Source organism: Trachypithecus francoisi, unplaced genomic scaffold, assembly GCF_009764315.1.
Source record: "Trachypithecus francoisi isolate TF-2019V2 unplaced genomic scaffold, Tfra_2.0 Lachesis_group16, whole genome shotgun sequence".
In the NCBI taxonomy this organism is placed as follows: domain Eukaryota; kingdom Metazoa; phylum Chordata; class Mammalia; order Primates; family Cercopithecidae; genus Trachypithecus; species Trachypithecus francoisi.
In genome coordinates, this window is record NW_022681461.1 from 2675799 (window position 1) to 2696764 (window position 20966).

Genomic DNA, 20966 nt, shown 5'->3' on the forward strand with positions numbered 1-20966 from the left:
GAGTCTTGTGCAGACACAGGAAAACATGAAGACGTGCTCAGGATGGAAGGAGACAATGACAGCGATGCAGAAAACCGTGAGTGTGAGTTGGGGAAGGGGCGGGGGGCAGAATAAATCTGTATCCTGGAGGAAAAAATAAAACAGAGCGGATTTTAACATATTTATCCTCAGAGTTCCCAATTCACCTTGGTAAGTCCTAAATAGTAGAGCTATGTACCCATAGCTGGAATCCCCACAGCTATGTACCCATAGCTAGAATACCAAATAGTATTTGTTTTTGAGGTTTCAGTAATTTTATGTACAAACGGCTCAAAGTCTCATCTAATTCTATAACCACTGAATGTGAATTCTGACAGTCATAAATTCAGCTTTGGGTACATGAAAAACAGTATGTCTGGTCAAATATTTTTGGAATTCAGTGAACAACGTGACGAGTTTGGTTTAAAGCTCTGGCTCTGCTGTCCTGTACTCTAGGGAAGGCGTGACATTTTAAAGGATTATGATGTGCTTCATGCTTCATTGTTTTATTTTCTTTTAACAGTGATTACTGGCTGGGCGTGGCACTTTGGAAACCCGAGGCAGGCAGATCACTTGAGACCAGGAGTTGAAGACCAGCCTGGTCAACGTGGCAAAACCACATCTCTACCAAAAATACAAAAATTAGCTGGGCGTGGTGGTGCATGCCTATAGTCCCAGCTACTCAGGAGACTGAGGCAGGAGAATTGCTTGAACCTAGGAGGCTGAGGTTGCAGTGAGCCAAGATAGTACCACTGTGCTCCAGCCTGGGGGACACAGCAAAACCCTCTCTCTCTCCCTCTCTCTCAAAAACAAAAACAAACAAACAAAAAAAACACCTAAAATCATAGAAGTTTAGTGTTTTATAAGGAAATACAAAGTAAGAATGAAATAACTAACATTTTGTTGAGCTGAAGCTCTTATTGCTAAATAATGGGTACCCTGTGACTTGCCCCGAGCGGGCAGCTTACCCCGCAGCTCAATCCTGATGAAGTCTGTGATCCCCAGGTTCTCCATGAACACCCCGGAGGAAACTGTGGTCTTAAAAAAGAAACACACGTCAGCAGTGAGTTCTCCGTGGAAAGCAGGGAAATGAAGGTATGAAGTCTCAGTGTTGAAGGAAGCTGAATTCCAAAATGACTCTGTTTGCAATAGAGAAAACGACAAAAGGAAAAAAGTCATGAAACAAAAATAACAGTTACATTTGATACTTACAGGATTATGATTGCTAAATACATTAAGAATCTATATGAGCCTTCACTGGGGGTTCTGAGCATCTGTGTCATATACTGATGACATCAAGAGCTAAATGGTGATTATGTTGAGGATTAGAATTCTGTGTTCAGAGAAGGCCAAGCAAAAGCCAGGCAAAAGCAATGAGGCCAGTTAAGAGATCGTGCAGCAACACAATGGGGACAGGGTCAAGTTCAGAACCACCTCAAAGGTACGGCCAACAGAACTTACTGAAGAACTGGATAAGATGTGAGAGGAAGGGTGGAGTCTGAGGTGACGTCGGCGTTTTCGGTCTAACTGGGAGGGGAAATAATTCTGAAGAAGCAGGTTTGAGCAGCAGCTCAGTTTGGCACATGTTAAACTGAGATCTCTATTAGGCATCCAAGTGGAGATTTGAAGGAGGTAGTTGGATAAATGACTCCAGAAAGCAGAACACAGACTCTTGCTTTCTGTCCTTCTTTTACACACACACACACACACACACACACCTGTCTTAATTCCTTTCATGGCAAGAACAACCAAGAACACGAAGAAGCTTATTTGTTCCCTTCTGTCCAAAACCCAACCCAGGATTGCACATCACACGGATTCCTCAGGCCTCTTTCGTGTCCTTCATTCTGGAGCAGTGTGCCAGTCTTTTCTTATCTTTTGTGTTCTTTTGACTTTTTGGTATTTTTCAGTTGATTTGCAGAATGTTCCTCCACTTGGATTTATCTGACACACTCATGACTGGATTCATGTTGTGCATTTTTGCCAAAACTACTGCAGGAGGGCCGCTGTGTTCTCCTCTGTGTGTCGCGGCAGCAGCCAGCAACGCTTACCAGCCCCATCACCAGTCCTGTTCGTTTCAACTGCCTTGTAAAGTGGCATTTGTCGAGTTTCTCCAACATTAAGTTATTTTTCTCTTTGTAATTCATATATTTTTGACACTTTATAAGGTTACAGAAATACAACTTTACCCAGTTTAGAATTTTTTCACCCAATGGTTTTATAATATATTGATGGCTCCTGACTGAAATTTTATTCTGATGGCTGCCAGTGGTGATTTTCTAAGCTCCGTCATTCCTTCCACATTAATTGGTTGACATGCCTCTGTTAGAAATAGCTTTTCTCGGCCAGGTATGGTGTCTCACACCTGTAATCCCAGCACCTTGGGAGGCCAAGGCGGGCGGATCACAAGGTCAGGAGATCGAGACCATCCTGGCTAACACAGTGAAACCCCGTCTCTACTAAAAATACAAAAAATTAGCTGGGCGTGGTGGCGGGCGCCTGTAGTCCCAGCTACTCGGGAGGCTGAGGCAGGAGAATGGCGTGAACCCGGGAGGCGGAGCTTGCAGTGAGCCCAGATCATATCACTGCACTCCAGCCTGAGTGACAGAGCGAGACTCCATCTCAAAAACAAAAATAAAACAAACAAGAAATAGCTCTTCTCTTATCTTTTACTAATTTATTTGTGTATTTACCCATTTGTTTATTCACATCACTCTTGGATTCCTATTGTATTCAATGGCTTATAATCTGTAACTTATTTTGATGCTTAAATTGTCTGAAATGTGGCAGCTGCTTTAAGCTGACACCCATGTCTTTTTGAGCTTTTTTTCCCTTTTGTCATAACAAAATGATCCGGGCTCATCTTAAATTTTCTCTGCCACATTTCTGGAATCAGCCATTTCTTCAAGGAGTTGTAGTTTCTTTTTTAGCAGAGAATGATAGAAAATGGTGTTTAGAAGCCCAGATCTGCAGGCTAGATATTTACTAGGGTGTCATTGCTTCTAGCCCTCTCAGTAGTTAGCTAGGAAATATGTGTACTTGTATCACACACACACACACACACACTCTTCTAGGTGTATTCTATAGCAGTCAACTAGGAAATATGTGTGTTTGTACATCTCTCTCTCTCACACACACACTCTCTCTCTTCTATGTGTATTCTATAGTTATCTATTATGTATATTAAAATCCATGAGTTCATGTGGATACCTCCATTTTTAACCCAGCACTACAGGTTCATTACAGTCTTCCTCCTTCCCACATGTATAACTCTTTCCTCAGTGAGAAGGTCAGCTCCCACTCTCCTCACTGTGTTTACATCTTTGCTCATTCCCCGGTGTGGAACCAAGCTTCTAACCCAGTGGTCATTTCCTTGACCCCCATCCCTGCAGATCCCCTAGTCCCAGCTGCCCCAAAAGAAGAGAAAAGAATCAATAAATGTTACATTAAAGAATAACAGAGATGAAGATAAGGAAAGGAAAAGAGAAAGGAAGAGGAAGCTACAAGTTTTACAGAAGGGAATATTTTATTTTTCTTTCTTTCTTAATTAATTTATTTATTTTAGAGATGAGGTCTCGCTTTGTCACCCAGGCTGCAGTGCAGTGGCATGATCATAGCTCACTGCCACCTCACGTTCCTGAGCTCAAGAGATCATCTCACCTAAGCCTTCCTAATTGCTGGGACTACAGGCCACCATGCCCAGCTAATTTTTAGTTTTTTTTTTTTTTTGTAAGAGAGGGGGTCTCACCATCTTGTCCAGGCTTGTCTTGAACTCCTAGGCTCAAGCAATCCTCCCACCTCAGTCTCCCAAAGTGAGAAGGGAATATTTCAAATATCACACTTGCTCTTCTCCATACTTTCAGAAGTCTTGCTGAAAGTAGGATATATACTGAGTGTGAAGGACATATCCTGAAGAGTCTCACAAATACAGCCACAGTTGGAAAGAAATGAAGGGCTGAGGTAAATTTCCAGAGAGAAAATAATCTAGAAAATGTTTTTTAGAAGTACAGAGTACCAACAAGCCAGTGTTTGATGTCAGAGTATCAGCAGGCAGGGTTTAAGCTACACATTTCCAGGGGTTATTACTGAACTGTGGGAGGCATCTGAAGCCTATGGATATGCCTCCATGCTGCAGTGTGATGTCTGGCACAGGATATTTAATAATTCTTGAAGATAAAACAGCACAGACAATGGCCAGTAAATCAGATACAACTCAACAGATCCCTCCCTCACCAACTTGAGCTCTTAGATTATGGGAAAAAATATTGATAGGATGACCAACTCTAGTCTTGCTATTACAGTTCAGAAGGGACAAGAAGTATGTGCCTGATTGTGAAGAGATGAATGTTGAGAAGAATTCGACTCTATTCCATATAAATGAATTAAATGTCTGGACAGACCTGCTAGACAGACAGGTAGTGTAGACTTACACTACAAGTATAAACAATGTTTAAAAAAGCACAGAAACAGTATAAACATACTAAGAAAGAAAGAAAGAAGAAAGGAAAGAAAGAAAAGAAAAGAAAAGAAAGAAGGAAAGAGAAAAGAGAGGGAGGGAGTGAGGAAGGAAGGGAGGGAGGGAGGGAGGGAAAAAGCCAGACTGAATGGGAGGAAGGGATGGAAAGAGGGAGGGAGGGAGGAAGGGAGGGAGGGAGGAAGGAAGGAAGGAGCCATCTGAATGGGAGGGAGGAAGGAAATTAAGAGAGAACACAAGCAAAGAAAAATTTCATAAGAGTTTCACAGTACGGGAATAATATAAAAACCAATTCAGTAAAATAAGAGCTAAAATATGAGATAATTTAAAAATAAAAGATGATTTTTAAGGAAAAAAATCAAAGACCCAAACAAAATCACAGAGGTAACAGATAAATCGGAAATATCTAGAAATGGAGAACACAGCTGATAACAAATTACTGACATTGGGAAAAAGCTTAGGATAATCACATTGAATGCATAGGAGAAGGACAAAGAGATTAAAGACATTGGAAGAAACAGAAAAAATGTATGGGGAGGGCAGGCGGGCAAAGAAAACGAGTCAACAGTCCCAGATGCAGAGAATCCAAGAAATGAAACAAAGTATTCAAAGCATAATAAAAACCATTTTTTCTTAAAAGAGAACAGAATGTTTTGGTCAAAATAACCATATTTCATTTTAGAAAAAATTAACAGAGTAATTAACACTAAGGCATATTCCGGATAAGTTTTTGACATTGAAGGATAACATATCTGTCAAGAGTTGTGAAGCGTCTGAAATTTCACCCTACTAGCTTGCCACAGATTAATGGATGCTCATAGAAAACACAAAATTTCTGGGTCAGAGGTAAAGAATTTCATTCCTCACAGCACAGTATGCAGCATGAGCATCAGAATATTTGCACTGGTTCCCCTTGTCTCCAAATTTCACAGGATGACATGATCCATTGGCCCAGGTGGATGCTACACACACAGTGGGTAGGTCTGCTTCTCAGACGAGGAGCACCCAGACAAGGGTCCGGGACTCCCTGATTAAGCAGGAGACAAGCCAGTGCCCCTCCTCTCTGGGGAGTGAGTACGCATGGATAGTGATGCTGTGTTCTCTAGGAACTACTTAGCTGCCTACACGACTGGCTACAGAAACTGCTTGGTATTAGGGGATGGAGACACCACATTGTGTGGCACACTTGGCAGGAATGTACAGAGATGCTCAGGCTCCTTGTTGAACCACCTCTCTCAGCAGTAGCCTCCACACATTGAGGTAGAACAGGAAATAAAAATACATTAAGTCTTAGACTTCTCCACGGCAATGTATGATGCTAGTAGATAAGAAACACTATTACGATTTTTCTCAGTGAAAGATTTTCCCTAGCTTAGTTGTGGTTCAAGTGCTGGGCAGTAGGTAGATCCTCACAGGCGCGAAAGAACCGTGAGCTTATAGCGCCACTGAGGTGAGGGAGGGAGGACTTGGCCATCCATGGAAGCCACCCATGAATGAAAATGCTGCAGGAAAGAGGTTAATACACACTCAGTGCCATGTGATGTAAAACAGTATTACAGAGGTCAGAAAACAGGGCATGTGATCCAATAATTTCCTACCACTACAGTTGGTCTGCAGAGTATAAGGGCAATGAATAAATATCCCTTAGCATTCAGAAAATACTTCATCTCATGATTGTTCTAGAATAAATACAATGAATTGATAATAAATCCAGCCAACCAAGTAATAAGTTAAAACAAAGACGACTGAGTCTCTATAAACTAATGCTTCAGTAAGGAAACACAGAGCTTCAGTACTGACTGTGCCTTTCTGGTATGTGTGCTTTCCTGATATTCACCCCGGCCCTGCTACTGCCACTATTTTCTCTCTGGTCAGAATAAGGGCATCTGTCTACTCCTTTACAACAACAAAAAAAATGTTATCATGAAAAGAAAGCTTTTTCTTGCGACTACTTACTATCTCCGTGGCAGAGCAGCGGCCCCAGGGCATAAGCAGCTTCAGAATGCGGTTGGCCTGCGTCCATCATCACAATCTGAGTGACTGGTAGGTGTTCCTTTTGGGAAAGTACTATTGTGTCGCTGGCCCTAAAAAACAACAACCGAAACCCTTAAAATTATTCTGATTAACAGACAGGCAAAATTAACTCTGATCTCTTATCACAATTTGAAACCAACATCATAGGGCTTAACAATATTTTGAGAGCACAGAGACTACCATGAGTCTAAATCAGGGATGGGCAAACATTTTGTGTGAAGGAACATACAGTAAGCTATCTTGGCTCAGCAGGCCATGCAGCTTCTCACAGCAACTACCTAACTCTGCCATCAGGGTGAAAGCAGCCACAGACACAGTTAGGCATAGCTGGGTTGCAATAAAAATTTATGGACATGAAATCTGAATTTCATACAAGTTTTATATGCCATAAAATATTCTTCTTTTTATTTTTCAACCTTTTAAAAATGTAAAGAAAATATTCTTAGCTCACTGCCATGCAAAAATAGACTAGTGGTCTGGCTTTCACCCAAAGCAAGAGGTTATCACTTCCTGACCCGTTTGCCAATTCCTGATCTAAATGATTACAGAGAAGAAAGGGGTCAAATCAAGAAGGATGGTCATTTTGTAAGCATGGGATAATATTATATTAATATTTTCAAGATCATTAAGCATATAACTTCCCTTGTAAAATTGTCTTAGAATAATATCTAAATGATTATTCATTACAAATAAAAATAGTAACACTGGATTTAGATATTCATTGTGCAGAATATTAATTTATCACTTTTTTAAAGTCCTTTTACGATTGCTGGGTATTTCTTGCCTTGTTAACTTTGTAAATGGAAAATGAATCCCACAGATTCAAAACCAAATACATACAATACCCTTATAAGTAATACACAGACTAAGGAGTGTGAAAGTGGTCTGTGAAACGCTGCGCCCAGTAGTTCAGGCAACAAACACAGGCTGGGCGCAGTGCCTCACGCCTGTAATCCCAATACTTTGGGAGACTGAGGTGGGCAGACTGCTTGAGCTCTGGAGTCTGAAACCAGCCTGGGCAACACAGTGAGGCCCCATCTCTACAAAAAAATACAAAAATTAGCTGCGTGTGATGGTGCACACCTGTAGTCCCAGCTACAAGGGAGGCTGAGGTGGGAGGATCTCTTGAGCCTGGGAGGCAGAGGCTGTAGTGAGCCATGTCTGCACCACTGCATTCCAGCCTGGGTGACAAAGTGAGACCCTGTCTCAAAAAATACAAAAAAAACCAAATAACAAAAAACCCCAAACACTTAAAGCTTTTACTTTTTGTTGAACAGGCATCTTCCTGGGAATTGAGGACACAAAGTAAAAAATATAGTCTCTGCCTTCTGAAAGCACACAGCCTATTGAATACCATGAGTATTAATTATGTGACTGGGAAAATAAATGCCCATGTCTGGGTCCAATACAAAGAGACCTGCAGGATCCCCCAGGAGAACCTGGGGTCCTGGTCTTAGCTATGCCACTAAATTTGTCTCTGGCCAAAATAAAGACATTGATCTACTCTTTTGCAAAAGTATTTTATTATATATATGTATATAAATGTATATGTAATAAATACTTGGCCAATAAATACTGCATATATGCATATATAATAAAATGCTTATATTTATATACTTTTGGTTATATTTTATTACATATGTCTCAACTGCATGTATATTCTGATTTACAGACAAAACACTCTTAGTCCAGTTACTCATTACGATATAGAAACTACAGAATCTAGTAAATACTGTATTTTTTAAATTGCCCAGTTCCCAAACCTTCTTTTCTAGGCATTTGTGGCAAAAGATCACAATAACTGATATTTCATCATTGCAACACTTTTGTATTTTCAAAATAAGGCTTTCTGAATTAAAAAAATTAAATTGGCATGTCCGAGTTGTACATATATTGGGAGCACGTGCGCTATTTCGATACCAGAATACAATGCGTCATGATCAAATCAGGGTCACTGGGGTGCCCATCACTTTCAGCATTTATCCTTTGTGGTGGGAACATTACAGTCCTCCTCTAGCTATTTTGAAATATCCAGTAAATTATGGTTAACTATAATTTCCCTAGTTCTATCAAAACTAGAACTTCTTTTATTTAACTGGACTTTTGTGCCTATTAATCAACTTCTTTTATAAAAGACTTTAGTTATCAAGGTTTCAAATTGGAAAAGATAAAACTAAAATAAAATGGCTATATTATTTAAGATTATTCCCTGAAAAAATCCACTTAATGATAAAGAAAGCTTATTTCTAAAATTTGGACTAAAACCCCATTGCCTTACCTAGTTAAGATTCTGTTATTCATTTTTATGCAAAGCACAGAATATGGATTATCTAGAGGCATCATCACTCAGCTTTAGAGTGGACTGACTGATGGTAGACAAGCTAGAAATATGTCTCCTGCTGAATGAGGTAGGTCTAGGAAATTTTTTATTAATGTGGTAGCCATTAAAAATTACCATTTCAACTTCTGTGATCATCATTTTAGCAAGATAGTCTAGTAGAGAAAATGCGATTTTATTAGTTATTTATGGAGGATGCTTGAATTTTAAAAGATCTACTTTACATGAGCTGAAACTTTCATTCCATTTTTAATACTGACTGTGCAAAATACTGAGAATGTGTAAGTGAAATCCACAGTGCATTTCAGTTTAATTAGGGCAGATACTATAATAAAGCCTTGTTTTTTCAGTTGTTTTGGAAAGTTTGGTGTTTTCAGTCTGAGCATAAAGATGGCCAGTGTTTTTCACCAGTTTCTTATTGTTACAGGCAGATTCCCAACCTTTGGAGATCAAAATAGAATACTCAGGATTTGTCATAGTGATCAGACTTCCTCACAACTTCCTAATTAATAGGGACATCTCATTTTTCTTCTTTTCTCCCTATTATTTTCTAAAGCTTATACTATAGTCTACACTTGGGAATAGTGCATTCATAGTACCATAATCTCTTGCAGCAGTATTAAAAATTCAGTAAGAGAACTTTCAAAGACTTTTTGCTTTTATTTTATATTTTATTAAAAATTTTATTTATTAAAAATTCCTATGGTTCTGGAAATTGTACTTTCCTAGGAAATGTGAAAACTTCTAAAAGCTACTACTTATTATTTGCCAGGGAACTTTATTTAAGGTAAAGTAGAGCCATAAATTTAGGAGGTTGCAAAGAAAGCTAAAAGGGAGAAATGTTGAGTCAACTTTTAACTTTTTTTTTTGTTTTTTGAGACAGAGTCTCACTCTGTTGCCCAGGCTGGAGTACAGTGGTATGACCTTGGCTCACTGCAACCTCCACCCCCCGGGTTCAAGCGATTCTCCTGCCTCAGCCTCCTGAGTAGCTGGGATTACAGGCATGCGCTACTACGCTCAGCTAATTTTTGTATTTTTAGTAGAGACAGGGTTTCATCATGTTGGTCAGGCTGGTCTCGAACTCCTGACCTTGTGATCTGCCTGCCTTGGTCTCCCAAAGTGCTGGGATTACAGGTGTGAGCCACCGTGCCCAACTGTTAATGATTATTTTGGGGGAGTAGATCAGCAATAATAAAATCATTATGATCCACACCTAACCCACTTAAAAAATTTCCAGATTCTCAATTTCTGTTTAATTGCCTATCTTCTGGCCAATTCAACCTGCATTAATTACTATAGCAATATAGTATGTCTTGACAGATAACGTAACTAGTTTCTTCACCTAATTTTTCCTCTTAAAAATTATCTTGCCTACCCTTTCATCCTTAATTTCCATATGAATTTTTTTTTTTTTTTTTTTTTTTTTTTTGGAGACGGAGTCTCGCTCTGTCGCCCAGGCTGGAGTGCAGTGGCCGGATCTCAGCTCACTGCAAGCTCTGCCTCCCGGGTTTACGCCATTCTCCTGTCTCAGCCTCCTGAGTAGCTGGGACTACAGGCGCCCGCCGCCTCGCCCGGCTAGTTTTTTGTATTTTTTTTTTTTTTTAGTAGAGACGGGGTTTCACCATGTTAGCCAGGATGGTCTCGATCTCCTGACCTCGTGATCCGCCCGCCTCGGCCTCCCAAAGTGCTGGGATTACAGGCTTGAGCCACCGCGCCCGGCCTACCATATGAATTTTAAAACCAGATTGTTGCAATCCACACAAGTAAAACACTTGGCATTTTTTTGGAATTTTGTTAAAATTACAGACTAATCTGAGGAGCATGTCAACTTTAAAAGAGGGTATCTCAACAGCAGCATTACTGATATTTTGGGCTAATTATTTTTTGTTATGGCGGGCTGTCCTGTGCACTGTAGGATGTTTAGCAGCACCCTGACTTCTAATTAATAGATACCAATATAAACAACCTTCCTCTCTGTGTGATGACAAAAAATGTCTTCAGACAATGCCAAATGTCCCCTGAGGGTCAAAATTACCCGACTGAGAACTACTGCTTTAAGATACTGAGTCATACTATTCACGACAGTAGTGAGTCAATCCATTCATTTGGCTGTCCTTAATTCTCTTGAATAAGTTTTGTAATTTTTTCCATAAAAGTACTGCAGTTATTCCACAGAACTTTACATTTTTGTTAATACTGCAAATAAAATTTTTCTAGGTGTGTAATGGTAATTATTTTATGATTTTATAGAAATTCAAGTAATTCCTCAATACTGACTGACCATATATTCAGCAAACTTACTGAGCTCTTATTTTTTCCTGATACTTCTTTCTATTATTTTGGATTTTCTATGTAGGCAATCATGTTATCTACAATATCTGCCAGGTTTGTTTCTTTTCCAAACTTTTGATCACTTACATGTATTTTATTTCCTCTTGTGTCTTTAACTGACACATGAATGAACTTTAAAAAATTATATATTTGTTATTGATTACAATTAAGAATAGAGTTTGCATGACAATTCTGTAAGATTTGTTGATTCCACACATTTGCAAAATTTTTTATACCTACTCAACAATAATGTATAATATTCTATAAAAAATAATTTTTCTTTACTAAACGATATATGGCTGCTACATCAAGTTTGTTAATTATAATATTAAAATATTCTTACCTGCTTCACTTACTCATTCCCAAAAATGTTATGCTAAATTATTCCACTGTTTTGGGTGTCACTTTGCCTTTGCATATTTGTTACTTCTTTATTTATATATATATGTATATATATGTGTATATACACACACACATATATTAAGAAGTAATATATATTAGTATATATATAAAGTGTGTATATATATAAAGAAGTACATACATACATATATATATATATACACATACATACATACACACTTTCTTTTTTGTTTTTTTGAGATGGAGTCTTGCTCTGTTACCCAGGCTGGAGTGCAGTGGTGTGATCTCGGCTTACTGCAAGCTCCACCTTCTGGGTTCACACCATTCTCCTGCCTCAGCCTCCTGAGTAGCTGGGACTACAGGCGCCTGCCACCATGCCTGGCTAATTTTTTTTTGTATTTTTAGTAGAGATAGGATTTCACTTGTGTTAGCCAGGATGGTCTCCATCTTCTGACCTCATGATCCGCCGGCCTCAGCCTCCCAAAGTGCTGGGATTACAGGCATGAGCCACCGCACCCTGCCACTTCTTTATATATTTTAAACAATCTGATGATGCACACAAGTGTAGTGAATTCTTTCTAGTGTGTTTATCTCAGCATTAGAGTTCAAGTTTACCCTTAACAATGCTTTTCATCTTGTTCTGATATAATACAGCTATATCTGCTTTCTTTTCATTTGTATTTACTTGGTAAACATTTTCCATTCTTTTAGTTTCAACTTCACTGAGTGCTTTTATCTTTTGTAAACAAACTATAGCTTCTTTAAAAATCCAATATGATAAAATCTAATGTCTGGTTTTTAAAGGAACAGAGTTTACTCATATTTATTATGATTATTTGTACACTTGTATGCATTTAAACCATCTTCTTTTATGCTTTTTGTTTGTGGTTATTTTTAAAGACTCTAAGATAATCACAGAAAAGTCCTATTTAAATTCTTAAGTAAAATAATATTACAATTACATATGTCATCATTATATCAGCCAAACAACTTGTGGATTTTTGCAGACAGTTGAATTATATGTTATATGTATACTTCAGAGAATATATTGGCTTATTTCAATATAGTCAACTATACATTTATACATATATATTGCCTTGCAGCATAGTTCAATATTTTAAATCATTATAATGCCTTTTAAATATATCTGTTTTTATAATAAATCATTGGCATGTTATAGTTATTTGATAGACTATTCTTACTGTGCCTGAGGAACTGTCTGATCATAAACTTTTTTTAAGTAATATGCTTTAGATGAGTTGCTGATTACAGGGAGAACTTATGGAAAAATGGTGTTTATATTAACAATACTACTGGCTCCATTAGCAGACATACGCCTGAAGAGACTTAAGATAGCTTTCACTTTACTTTCATTCCCGAATACTATTTTTATCATAAACTTCCCACCAGGAAAACCTTACTAGGCACCTCAGTAATAGAAAAGAAGTAGTAAAGACTAAGATTTAGGTTCTTATGTCTACACCTTAATCTAAATTATTACAATTACAAATCTTTTCATTTTATGAGACTGGTAAATTCCATTTTTATAAACTGAAAAATCAATTTTATTTGAAAAATTAAAATAGAAATTGTAATTTCCCACCCCCCACCCCCGTGCACACCCCCACATTTACAAAACATAGTCGGCAAGAGTTGGGATAGGATTTGAGAATGCTTATGGTCTTACTGTTGGATAGACCTGTCTACTGGAAGCTCCAAAGTAAATAAGGTCAAAAAGCAAATAACTCCACAATGCTCCTTTCTGAATGTAGGAGGGAAGTTAATTTTTAAAACCTGCTTCTCTCCTAAATTTTTTTCCAAATGAAAGCCCAGGTCTTCGGTCACACCACTGCAGTGGTTTACAGTGCTGAGGTGACATGGCTAAGGGTATCAGAGGACCTGCACCCAACTCAGTTTCTCCCATCCCTCTCCTCAAACTCAGTTCATGGGAGGGTCACTCAATACAGGTGGCTCCAAGTGATACGTTCCTCTGGTTACTGCCCTAAGCATATGTGAAGTCTACAATGAAGTGTGTGCACTTAATACTAACAGAAGGTTCTGTAACAAAAAAACGGTTGACCAGTCTGGCCAATAGTGAAACCCCGTCTCTACTAAAAATACAAAAATTAGCCGGGCGTGGCGCGCGGCTGTAATCCCAGCTACTCAGGAGGCTGAGGCAGGAGAATCGCTTGAATCCGGGAGGCGCACGTTGCAGTGAGCTGAGATCGCGCCACTGCACTCCTGCCTGGGTGACAGAGCGAGACTCCGTCTCAAAACAAAAACAAAACAAAATGGTTAACATTATTCTAATTAAGTTATAAAGCCACTAGCACATATGCCATTCTGTCTTTCTTGCAATAACCTGCCAACGCTCTCCTCTCTGACCTGTAGAGAACGGGGATGGGAACAGACCAATGAGCTAGAGGTCTTCTGAACAGCCAGGAGCTGGAGGGCTAGAGCCCTCACAGGCAGGAGCCCCTTGTGGAATGGAGAAAATGAAAATTTCTAGGATTGTTAAAGATGTCCGTCAAAAGATTTGAAGGTGGCTGTTTGTCTCATTACAGAGCCCAAAGCTAACACACATCATCACAATATCATACCAGACACTTTAAAATGTATAGCATACAAAATATTGTACAAAACCATTTTAACTGATGGGAAATTACTTCACACCTGAAACTTACCAGTGGCTAGATTTGAAACTGTGGATCAGATCTGCTGCTGTTACTCACTGCACTAAAACTGCATTCATTTTTAACTAACAGAAAGTTATATTAGGATTGTACATCAAAATATTGAAAAAGAGTGTCTCATAAATCTATATGATCATTTTGTAATTTCGAACTTGAGGAAGATTAAAAATAATATCCATGTAAATGTATAGTATGTATTCTATAGAAAACTCCAGTAGGTTAAAGTGAGTTTTCCCAGTTTCACAATATTTTTTAAAGTGATGCGAAGTAGACTTTTTATGCCAAATAAATAAGTGGATTAGCATGTAGGCCAAACAATCAACTCAATTATCAAATTACTGCTTAGATTAGCTATTTTACATCCAAATCAATTATACTGACACCTGGATTGACCATTACGTTTTTTTTTTTTTTTTTTTTTGAGGTGGAGTCTTGCTCTGTCGCCCAGGCTAGAGTGCAGTGGCGTGATATCGGCTCACTGCAACCTCCATCTCCTGGGTTAAGCAATTCTCCTGTCTCAGCCTCCTGAGTAGCTGGGACTGCAGGCACACACTGCCAAACCCGGCTAATTTTTGTATTTTCAGTGGAGACGGGGTTTTGCCGCAGTGGCCAGACTGTTCTCAACCTCCTGACCTCAGGTGATCCACCCGCCTTGGCCTCCCAAAGTGCTTGTGATTACAGGTGTGAGCCACAGTGCCTGGCTTAAGTTTTTTTCTAAAGCATGTACTCTACATGATCTAGTTGTTTTATGACAATGCTTTTTAAGTTGCTGACATAAACCCAAAGATTGAAAACATTTACATATTACAAATTAAAAGAAAACCAATATGCATTTCAAGAATAACCTCAAAAAGAACTTCTGAAAAAGAGGCACCGCGATCTACATGAGAAATGCTTTTCTGCTCAAAGGAAAGCATACAATATAACTTTCAAACTCCTGAAATTCTATGGTAGGTGTTTCAAAGTGTGGTCTACAGAACACTTGGAGCTTGAAGCTTTGCTATTGCACTAAAGATGATTTCAATGAGTGTGGGACATTGTTGCTTCTACAAAATAAACAGTCCTTTTATGCAGGACCTCTCGGAGTTTATTGTGTTAATATTAATGTTAATTTCTAAAAGAATGATAGAATAGGCAGCATTATATCCCAAATCAATTTAAGACAAAGATTTGGAGGAATTTGCTTTTTGAATTGCCACATGAATACTAGGTTAATTAATTAACTAAACTAAACTTCCCAGAGAATGATATTTCATTTCCAGTGAGTGGAAAACTTACCAGCTGTTTCTATTTTAGGAAAAATAAAAAACACATTATATAGTATTCACAATGAACTAGTAAATCTTCGGTCATAAAATTTAATCCTTAGATTAACTGATCATATTTCATCAAAACCTGTATTTCAGCTTGCTTGAACATACTTTAATCTAGTTACCTTATGGTATCAGCTTGTCTGACATTTAATTAACTATGCATAATTAAAGAATAAAAACCACATTTTTGTGCAGGGAAATCATATGGAAATCACCATTCACTCCGGCCAGCATCACAGTTGCAGTAATACTGAGAATCAATGCAGTTTCCCTCTAATCCACAAGTACACTTTTGAGCATCAGGCAAAGAACCTCCCCAGTAAGCGTGTGTTTCATTGGTTCTTCCAACCCACCAGCTCAGTGGGGCTCCATCTGAAAGACAAGTATGAGAAAGATGACATCTACTTTGTCCCTCACTACCACCCTCCCCATAAAGTTCCCTTTACTCCCAGGTGTAAAGTATGTGGGTGTGAGAGACAGAGAGAAGATGAGACTATACTTAAAAACTTATATTTTACCTCTGAAACAAAGATGTTTCTTTAAACATGCTAACCAATGTTTTCCCCCCAATATTTCAATATCCAGGCTTAAATGATTCCCATCTATTTTTCTTCTATTAGAAATCAGTCAGTTGCATGTGATATATACTTTCTATAGAAATAACATTCAAAACACATTCACCATTAAAATAAGTATCAGAGTAATTTGCACACTAAAGATAAAATGTATTTGAAATTATGAAATGTTCATTGAGAAAGTTTAATATTATACAAAGACACTGATTTATCTCATCCCATCTTTTTTGCTACTTGTATATTACACATTCGGAAAGATGTGGTACTCTCTTTCAGGACTTATGAATTTTTGGAGGTATTTTTTTTTTTGCATTGGATGTCCTGACTCTTTATTTGGAAGTTAAGGAATGACATTGATAGGCTTTTCTCATCTCTAAGGTCAGAGGTTTCTTATGCAAAGAAACAAAGTGCCCTGGGTCAACTACAGCTCTGATGAGTGCACCTCCTCCTCAGCACTGACAAGGATTAAATGATAGAGCCAGACACTAACTTAGATCTACAGAACTGCATGTTAGAACAAGGGATGCTGCCAGGGGTTGCGCAGGTTGGGGGAAGATTGGGGTGATGGACTGCATATCGCAGTAAAGTTAGGATAATTTAAAAAGCAGGTGTCAGGCCACCTATCTTAAAAAAGGAAGGGGGTCAGGAGCCACATGTTGCAGTCATCACAAATTAGGGCATGAGGAAAATGAAACTGGATAAACTCAACCAGTTTTTTAAACATGTTTGGTCATTTGGTGCTGTTTTTCAAATTTCAATAGGTTGTTACCATTGGAATATGAATTGAGATCTGGAACTTAGCTTCCACCTTACTGCTTATTACAACTCAATTATAACTCATTCATAGATAAGATCTCTGCATTCATTACCACCACCGCTATCCACCACCTGCCCCTCTGCCAAAAAGAAAAAAAAAAAAAGGAAATCTGCGAAAATTTAAAGGGGAATTAGTATCAGGAATCTTTTTAAAATATGCTAACAGCTTATCACTACAAAGTAACAGATATTTCAAAAATTAATATACTCTTCTTGGAATGCCACTTTAAAAATTATCGACTTCACCATTAAACTCTCGCAGATTAAAGAGCAAAACACTCATTCTATCCTAATGTACAAATGTAAATTTACATCTACATCTCCCACATTCCCCATAAAGTAGTAAAAATAAATTTTTTAGAAACAGTAACAAAAAGACGTAAGGGGGGAACTTCTAGACTGATAAACGATCTTGTAGACTTGTCTATCCCTGCTATTTCCACCAAGGATAATGATACATTCTGGAAATAATACAGAAGACAACCGAAGAGGATTCTGAAAGGTAGAAAGAGGAAGGTTAGGACCCCAGGACTGGAAAATACAATAACATAACTTAAACAAAAATTCTGAATCGGCTCAAGAATAGAGCGAAAATACAGAGGATAGAATCACTGAACTTCAGGACCCATCAATAGGCTTTATCTAACCTGACCAAAAAAGAGAAAAGAGACTGAATATAAAAAGAACTGAGCCATAGGATCCTATCAGACAATATCAGAATCTCAAAAAGAGAGAAGAAAGTATGCTGAAAGAGTACCAAAAAAATACTGGCTATAAACTTCCCACATAAGGTAAAACATATCAACCCCCAGATTTCAGAAGCTATGCAAGCCCAAAAAAGGTTAAACCCAAAAATATCCACACCAAGATCCATCATAATTGAGCTTATTGGAAACAAAACAAAAAAATCCTGAAAGCAGCCTGAGACAAGAACACATTACCTGTAAAAGAACCCTAATTTGAATGATAGTAGATTACTCATCTGAAATTATAGAACTAGAAGGAATGGCATATTTTTTTCAGGGCTGATAGAAAAGAATTGTCAAGTATAAATTCTATATCCAGAGAAACTATCCTTCAAGAATAAAATGGAAATAAAACCTTTTTAACACAAAAGAAAACTAAAATAATTTGTCGCTAGCAGACATTCCCTAAAGAATGGCTAAAGGAGGTTTTTCAAAAGGAAAAGAAATTATAACGAAGGATTCTTGGAACATCAGGAAAAAAATGAAAAGAGAAGAAATACGGGTAAATATAATAGACTATCCTTATCATTAATTTTTGAAATGACATATGATAATTGACACAAAAATTGTAATACCATATGATACTCAAGACAATGATATACAGAAGTGGGGAAGATAAAGGACCCAAATAGAAATAACGATTCCATATTTCATTATAAGAGTGAAAATACTTAAGTTGACTGTGATAAGTCACATATGTACACTATAATATCAAGCAATCAGTAAGAAGATTATAAAAATTAAATGTAAATGGTTAAAATATAACAAAAGTTAGACATTGGCAGAGTGAACTGAAAAAAAATAACACAACTAGAAATTTATAAGAAACTCACTTCGAAATAAACATAGGCAGGTTAAAAGTAAAAGGATGGAAAAAATATACTGCAAAATTAACTTTGAGAGAAAGCAGAATGGTTATCTCATAAAACAAACTTCAGATCAAAAACACTAGAAGCAAACAGGGACATTACATAATGATTTGTTTTTAAAAAAACAGTCACCAGCAAGACATAAATGCATGTGCAAGAAACAACAGACCCTTAAAAAATGAAGCAAAAATTGAGACTTCTGGGTTTCCAATCTGACATGATGCTAAGTGTCTGGAAGTCATCACTCCCATTCTCACAAGAGAAAAGCTGAACTAACTAAAAATAAACAATTCTTCTTAGATCCATTAGGGATCTTAAAGTCATAGGGCAAACATTACTCCTAAAGCTGCAGAGACAAGTGAAAACAGCATCACAGCTAATGGAGCCAAAGCAGATGGTGGAGTCTGGTAAAAGCACTTACAACGTCATTGGGCAATTGGTGGATACCGAGCAAGGACAAGCTACAGAGATTAAAAACTCCTAGAGTGGGGGATAAGCCTCAGAGGGTCCACACACCTTCATGAGTTTTATCTCCAGGAAGAGCCCCAGCAAGTTCTCAGAATAAAAATAGGAGAAAAATGCTCTTATGTCTCCAGCAGGGGGAGGGAAGGAGTAAATATTTTTGCAATAAGCGCAGAACAGTATGTTCTCCTTAACAACGTTCTAACCCCCCAAAAAACTAGCTTACTAGAGCCTAAACCACCTAGGGAAATGGAAATACCCAGCACCAGCCGCCTCTACCCTTCTTTCCTCACCCAAGGGAAGGGGAAGGAAGCTGAGAAGCCCTCTGAGGGTCACAGTCCAGGAAGACAGGTTCTCTAAAAGACTGACATAATCATAAGAGTATAGGATGCTTCCGCCGGGCGCGGTGGCTCAAGCCTGTCATCCCAGCACTTTGGGAGGCCGAGGCGGGCGGATCACGAGGTCAGGAGATTGAGACCATCCTGGTTAACACGGTGAAACCCCATCTCTACTAAAAATAACAAAAAATTAGCCAGGTGTGGTGGCGGCGCCTGTAGTCCCAGCTGTTCGGGAGGCTGAGGCAGGAGAATGGCGTGAACCCGGAAGGCGGAGCTTGCAGTGAGCCGAGATCGCGCCACAGCACTCCAGCCCGGGCAACATAGCGAGATTCTGTCTCCAAAAAAAAAAAAAAAAAAGAAAAAAGAAAGAGCTGTCAATTTTAGACCCTATTTAAGACAGAGTCTCTAGGGAAACTCAAATAAAACAGAAGAAAGAAAAATAAAAGAATCTTAGTGGAAAATTTAGCCTGTGACACCACAGTTATGCCTAGAGCAAACACAGCCTAACTACTAACCAGATAAACATAAAACCTTACTTTAAAGGCCTCCTTACCTCAGTTCCTTTGCCAATACAACATGTCTGGCTTTCAACAGAAAATTGCAAGGTATGCTAAAGCCAAACAATACAATCTTATGAGACAAATCAAGCAAACATGCAGATATAACAGATTTGGAAATAGCGGGTAAGGAATTTGAAATAATAATCAATATGCCAAGGGCTCTATGTTGAAAAAGTGGGGGCAACATGCAAGAACAGATAGGTATTATAAACAAAGATATGAAATCTCTCAGAAAGACTGGGAAGACTGGGAAGTGGGGAGGAAAGAATCAGTGAGTTTGAAGAGATGTCAATAAAAATTTTCCATTAAACACAAAAGAGAAAAAGAATGAAAAATGAAACTTAATATCCAAAACCCATTGGACAATTTTTTTTTTTTTTTTTTTTGAGACAGAGTCTCACTCTGTCGCCCAGACTAGAGTGCAGTGGCACGATCTCGGCTCACTGCAAGTGCCACCTCCCGGGTTCACGTCATTCTCCTGCCTCAGCCTCCCGAGTAGCTGGGACTACAGGCGCCCACCACCACGCCTGGCTAATTTTTTGTATTTTTACAAAAAATACAGAGATGGGTTTTCACCATGTTAGCTAGGATGGTATCGATCTCCTGACCTCATGATCTGCCCACCTTGGCCTCCCAAAGTGCTGGGATTACAGGCGTGAGCCAACGCACCCAGCCCTGTTGGGCAATTTCAAACGGTGTAACCTATGTAACCCATAATGGAAATACCAGAAATAGAAGGAAGAGAGTGAGAACCAGAATTTTTTTTTTTTCTTTTTTTTTTTTTTTTGAGACGGAGTCTCGCTCTGTCGCCCGGGCTGGAGTGCAGTGGCCGGATCTCAGCTCACTGCAAGCTCCGCCTCCCGGGTTGACGCCATTCTCCTGCCTCAGCCTCCCGAGTAGCTGGGACTACAGGTGCCGCCACCTCGCCCGGCTAGTTTTTTGTATTTTTTTTAGTAGAGACGGGGTTCCACCGTGTTAGCCAGGATGGTCTCGATCTCCTAACCTCGTGATCCGCCCATCTCGGCCTCCCAAAGTGCTG

General features: G+C 38.6%; 1 protein-coding gene across 1 annotated transcript in view; it reads right to left on the reverse strand.

Moving 5' to 3' along the window:
* LOC117098297 (contactin-associated protein-like 3) overlaps nucleotides 1-20966 on the reverse strand; it is a 79962-nt gene that overhangs the window by 35846 nt on the left and 23150 nt on the right. The window contains 3 exon segments of the mRNA XM_033236689.1: nucleotides 987-1157; nucleotides 6449-6576; nucleotides 15777-15933. Coding sequence (XP_033092580.1) covers nucleotides 987-1157; nucleotides 6449-6576; nucleotides 15777-15933 — 456 coding nt within the window.